Source organism: Chenopodium album, chromosome 9, assembly GCF_948465745.1.
Source record: "Chenopodium album chromosome 9, dcCheAlbu1.1, whole genome shotgun sequence".
NCBI classification, from domain to species: domain Eukaryota; kingdom Viridiplantae; phylum Streptophyta; class Magnoliopsida; order Caryophyllales; family Amaranthaceae; genus Chenopodium; species Chenopodium album.
In genome coordinates, this window is record NC_137842.1 from 60,978,624 (window position 1) to 60,984,989 (window position 6,366).

At 37.2% G+C, this 6,366-nt stretch overlaps 1 protein-coding gene across 1 annotated transcript; it reads right to left on the reverse strand.

The window, feature by feature from the left end:
- Positions 1–4,934: 4,934 nt before the first annotated feature.
- LOC145557854 (uncharacterized) lies at positions 4,935–5,417 on the reverse strand. Its single transcript, XM_081619035.1, has one exon. The coding sequence runs from the start codon at positions 5,415–5,417 to the stop codon at positions 4,935–4,937; it is 483 nt and encodes a 160-aa protein (XP_081475161.1).
- Between the last annotated feature and the right edge of the window lie 949 nt (positions 5,418–6,366).

Consider the following 6,366-nt stretch of genomic DNA (forward strand, 5'->3'; position numbering starts at 1 on the left):
TGCATATATAATGTATATCATCATTAGTTCTTATTTGTCATGTTAGAGTTGATTTTTGAAACAATTAGTGTTATGGATACTAATATTGTTTTTTTAATACATTGATACAAAATTGATGATGATATTTTGGATATTTGAATAAAATTAACATTTTGGTTATTTGAATATATGTGTAGGTACTTTTTTTTTTTTAATTGAAATTTGGCCGTCACTAAATTAAGGTCTCCAAATATTAATAGTCAGTCGCAAAAATTTAGCGACGGTAGATTTCTTATGGAGACTAATTGGTATGTTGCAAAAATGGACTCAGTAGTCGCTAGTTTGTTGCAAAAAACTAGTTTTGGTAGTCACAAAAATTAGTCGCTAATTCGTCCCGAAACAATTTAGTCTCTATAGTCGCAAAAGTTTGGCCTCTAGTTGCAAATCCATCGCAAAGAAATTAGTCTCTGTAGTCGCAAAAATTGTCTCTTAGTCGCAAAATTTGGTCTTGTAGTTGCTAATCCGTCGCAAAAAGAATTTTAAAACATTAGTTTTCGTAGTCGCTAATCCGTCGCTAATATTTTACGACGGACAGTAATTTAGTTGCTAAAATTTAAAAGTTAGTCACTAAATGAAAGTTGCAAAGTCATTGCAAATCCGTTGCAAAATTTGTGACTGTTCAAAAATTAGTCGCAAAAATGGATTTGCGACGAGGTCTTTGCCAACTAACCAAAGTAGTTGCTAATCCGTCGCAAATCCATTTTTGCGACGGATTTGCGACTACTTTAGCCGTCGCTAATACCCCTTTTTCTTGTAGTGTTTTCATTATTTCCTCCCATTGCCACCCAAGCGATGCCAGCTCTTGTCGTTCTCTTATCCCATGAGCCATCCACTCCCACAATGAAGTCGTCAAAACCACTTCGATCTTTTCCCAACTGCACAGCATTGAAACCCGGGGAGGATAAGGGTCTTCCCTCGAGTTGTCCCTATTCTCCATACTCTCCCCAATATTTTGGCAAAAGGTTTCCTGCTCTCTTATTGCCAAATTGACAAATTCCAAGGCAAGGTCAATTCCCCCATTGGCTCCGTTGAAGCTTCTCGCATTTCTCATTTTCCAAAGACCCCATAAGGTAGCTATAAACTTAGTGCTACGGGTACCATACTTACCATCCTCGATATAAAACAACATGATATAGTACTGGATCCACTCCCTTAAAGAGTCGAACCCTGTAGAGTCAGAGCAAATTGCTAGGGAGCCATTCTCCCAAACCTCCTTTGCTAGATTACATAGCCTAAACAAGTGTTGGCTATCTTGCTCATCCTCCCCACAGAAAACACAAGTCTCCTCGACTTGAATGCCTCTCTTAGCCAAATTGCATTTTACTGCAATCCCATCGTGAAAAAGTTTCCACAGAAAAATCTTCCACTTTGGGAGAATCTTTAATTTCCAGATGAGCTTTACAAAACCCTGTTCCTCTAAAGAAATATCCAATTGTTCGGCTCCCTGCATATTTGTTAAGAAGTAGTAACCAGTCTTAACAGTGAATTTACCCGACGGATGGTATTTCCAGTAGAGGAAATCGTCCTCCATAGAACGGGGTAGCTCCATCGCTAGAATAGCTCTTGCACTATTCCACTCAAAGCATTCCCTAACTTTCCCTGCCTTTCACATAGCTAAGTCTTTGTCAATAAAATCACTTACCTTCCAATTCAAAGATTCTCCTAACGTTCGGTTAGAATTTGCAATTGGAATTTCTCCATTGACCCAAGCCATGCTAATTGCCTTAATGCTTTCCCCATTCCCAACTTTCCAGGCAAAACCTTCTGTGAAAGACCTTGTCACCTTTTGCAGACTTGACCTTCCCATTGACGGCCTTCCAACTCTCTCATAAGGTCTGGAAATGTTACAAACTCCACAAGGTTGAAACCCTTTATATACCTTTGAGATTACCAGTTGTGGATTTAGATGCAATCTTGTTGCCTGTTTGAACAAGAGTGCTTCATTAAGAGTTGACATACCTCTAATTCTTAGGCCTCCCATACTTTTAGGCATTTGAATAATTGCCTTTCTCACCCAGTGCATACCCTTATTACCATTATTTGACCACCAAAACCTTGTAATAAGGGAGTCAATTTTGCTTGCCACACCTTGTGGTAATTTCAGGCATTTCATAACATGAGCTGAAATGCTTACCAAAACAGTATTTATTAGGATTAGCTTCGCTGCTTGTGAAATCCGCAACGAGGCCCAAGAAACAACCTTATCTGAAACCTTGTCCACCAGATATTGAAAGGAGTCACTCTTCTTTCCCTGAACATCAATTGGAGCTCCTAGATGAGTTCCCATATTATCCGTCTCAGGCATGGACAGAATCCCTTTTAGCGAGGCCTTAACACTTATGTCAAGACCTGGGGAAAATCTGACAAAAGATTTCTGGAGATTAAGCTTCTGTCCAGAGGCTGTACCAAACCTGTGGAGGATGTCTCTGATGCAATTACAAGATTCCTCAGATGCTTTAAAGATAATCATAGCATCATCAGCAAAGAATAGATGCGAGATCGAAGGCGATCTTCTAGAGACCCTTAGCCCTTTTAACAGATTTATATCCTCTGCCAAAGTCAGCATTCTTGAGAGGATGTCCATGCAGAAGATGAAAAGATAAGGGGATAAAGGGTCCCCTTGTCTAAGACCACAATTTGGGACAAAGTGCTCTGTGGTCTTCCTATTAATGACAGCCTTGAAACTTACTGTTGAAATACATTGAGAAACCATCCTTATCCAGTGGTTAGAAAAACCATAAGCCTGTAGAACCTTCAAGAGGAATGCCCAATCTACTCTGTCGTATGCTTTTGACATATCAATCTTTATTGCAGAATAGTTAGAGTCCTTCCTTGAGTTTATCAAGTGCATAAGTTCATGGCTTAGAAGGACATTGTCCTCCGTGTATCTTCCTGGAATAAAGGCATGCTGATTCTCCATGTATCTTCCTTGAGTTTATCAAGTGCATAAGTTCAATATGTAGTAATTTAATTTATATGATGACAACTAATTATTTTTATGTTATATATATAGTGATGATGCTGCAAATTCATACGGGGGAAGGCGCGTGTCCAGCAGCATATGATGATCCATGTACCAATCCTAACGAATTATGTTGCTCAACCAATCCAAACTTGCATTGCGTTCAAGTTGCAACCATTGTGTACAAATGTAAAGATGATACCACATGTGAGGATCACCACGACCATGAGTGTTATCCCAACTTTTTTGATTGTTACACTGGCTTAAATTGTGTCCAACTTGCATCTGGTAAAAAAATGCAAAGAGGGCACTTGTGAAGCCCACAGTGGACATGAATGTACCCCTGGTGTTTTTGAATGCTGCAATGGCACTGGCCTAGATTGCGTTCAAGTTTCAATTTCACCCCAAGTTTACCAATGCCTGTAAATGCCATCGTATATATATGATCATACACTATATATATGATCATATGTTTACTAACTCTACAATGCACTCAACAAGCTGAGGCCGGGTGTAGAGCTCATTATTATCGTGTGCTTTGTGTAGCTTCCGTTACACATTCTTTTTTAATTTCCTTAATTGGTTGTTGTTTGAGATTCACTTTTCCTTTGATTTGTCTTGTTTCCTTTCTTTTGGTTCATATGTTTAATATATATGTGGCCTGGTTGGGATTATATTTTTCATCATTAATGAATTCAAATATATGAAATAATTTTCAATTTTCTGCATCACTTGTTTTTTGTACTTATATCACTATAAATACCTAAACAAAATTTACACACTGCGGAGCAGAACAGGGAAGGCAGGCAGGGCAGAGTAGAGTAAAGAATATTTTAGCAGAGCAGAGAAAAGTAGTGCAGAGCAGACAGAGCAGCTCTAAAGAACATGGCCTACTCTGTATAATTTATCTTACTTGATGTTTTCAATTTTTTTATCTTTAATGTCAAATTATTGGTTTCTTGAAATGGAAAATTAAAGACAAAACACACAATAATTTATCTTCTTCTTTAATTTTATCCATCCTTCTCTTGTTTTCTTTAACGGAGGATGAATCAATTTTTGATATATTTGATGCAAAAAGTATGAACCTAGTAAAGTAGTAATATATACTCCATAAACCGTAATGTCCTATAGTACTAGGTCTATAAGTTTATGGTTAATAAACTATTATCAAATGTTAGTTTTTAATGGAGATGGGGAATTCTTTGAACTTGTAAAGTTGTAATTTGCCAACATTTTCTTCAATGGAAAAGCTCAGTTTAATCTTTTAAAAACTGAACAATTATTATTATTACTATTATTATTATTTTGGTATTTTATTAAAAATTAAAGTCAATTGAATGAATGGACAAGATTATTCCTAAAATAAAGGGCTAAGATTAAAACTAATTACAATAGCTACAAGTTTGTTATAGTCATTAAATAGTCTTCCTTAATTTCGAAATAATATAAATTCTGACACCTAATTTACATTTTCCCCAAATTAAGATACCTAATAAATGTCATATTTTACATTATTCTTGAAAACTCAACACAAGATAATTATTCTTTTTTTTAAAAAAAAACAAAATTTAAAGTAAAAATTGTTCACAAAATGATAAATTAAAAGATAATGTTGACCAAAAAAAACACCATATCAACCATAATTAAGATATAATTTAAAACACTCTAGTTTTTTTTTTTTTTTTTTTTTTTTTTTTTTTTTTTTTTTTTTTTTTTTTTTGAGGAAAAGGTAGCACGAGCATATTATTAAAACAAATCAATGTCCACCAAAGTCGAAATACTCTGGGAAAAGGACCAGTACAAACATATTCATCACTACTACTAGTATCCCATCTAGCCATATAATGGGCTACAGTATTACATGCTCGTCTAACATGAGAAAACTTGCAATAATCAAAGAAATTACTCTCTAAGCGTATGTCATCAAAAATTAGGTGAATAGGAGAGTACCCCCTTTTATGTTATGTACACCTCGAACCACATTGATAGCATCACACTCAACATGAATGCGCCGGAGCCCAAATCGTTTGGCTAGCTGTAATCCATATCTTACAGCAAGACCTTCAGCAATTTCTGGTGTAGTATAAGGAATGCGTCTCTTACCAACCACAAAGATGCCACCCTGCGCATCTCGAATGATCACACCAAGACCCACATCCCTTCCTTCGCACACATAAGCATCCACATTCACCTTCATCAAACTTGATCGAGGCCGAGCCCAAGCAGAATTATGTGCAGCAGCAGTGGCGAAGTCCCCTCCCCTCCCTATGACCTTCACATTGTATTCACCATACTCCTCCACCATCCTTGCAAAACCAGCAGCCACTATTACAGCATCCGGGCTTTCATTGCTAAACACTTTCTTATTTCTGCAGAACCACGCTGCCCACATCAAAGCCCCTAGTGACCGCATCTCACTTGCCTTGTATTTGCGCCCCAACCAAAGCCATAACTCCACAAAAGACTACATTGGAGCCCCTAAAAGTTTGTGCCTTAATTCACTATGACTCCAGATTTCAGTAGCAGCTCGGCAGAAGAACAAAGCATGGCAAATTGACTCTACATCAGCACCGCAAATTTGACAAGATGAATTATCAACAATGTGGCGATGTACAAGCCATTCTTTAACTGCCATATTACCTTTGCACGCATTCCACACAAAGTGTTTCAGCTTTGGGGGCCCTGCCATGTTCCATATACCCCGTCAGACCTCAGCCAAATCCTCTTTAATCTGCACAACACCACCCAATCGAGCTAGCCAATAGCCAGATTTCACATAATACACACCCTCCTTTGATTGAGTCCAAAAGAGTGCATCTGTGGGGAATAGATTTCAAGCATTAATCCCTAGCTTGAACCCCACTGTGATCATACACTAAAGTACGATGGCGTCCAAAAGGGAAGAAGATAGAGCAGAAGAGTCGCCAACAAGTTTTAGGAACTTGTAAACCGTTCACAGGGTGGAGGTTACACCCCTTAACGATCCAAGAGATCGTCAACTCCATAAGGTCTAGAACCAAATAAGGGTTCGTGGATGAAGGTACAAATCCAACCTAAAAGAGATTGAGCCTGCCTTAATAATAGGCCTCTACTTTATTCTGATCGTATTCATGTGCGCTTTTTTTATTAACATGCAATCAATAGATTAACCCTAAACCTGTTTAATCTATGTTGGTTGAATTTAATGCACAAATAAACTATTATTGGCGATCACTTGAATTATAATCAGATTAACCCTAACAAGATTATTAATTATCTTATTAAGCATGATTACAGGTACCAAATTCACTTTAAACATGCATATATAAAAGGCGTGATCAAGCAATAAAAATAAATATCAAGCAACATAATAAATCATCAGT

Excerpts from the sequence above, each read along its gene's own strand:
- LOC145557854 (XM_081619035.1), bottom strand. The coding sequence starts at position 5,417 with ATGCGGTCACTAGGGGCTTTGATGTGGGCAGCGTGGTTCTGCAGAAAT.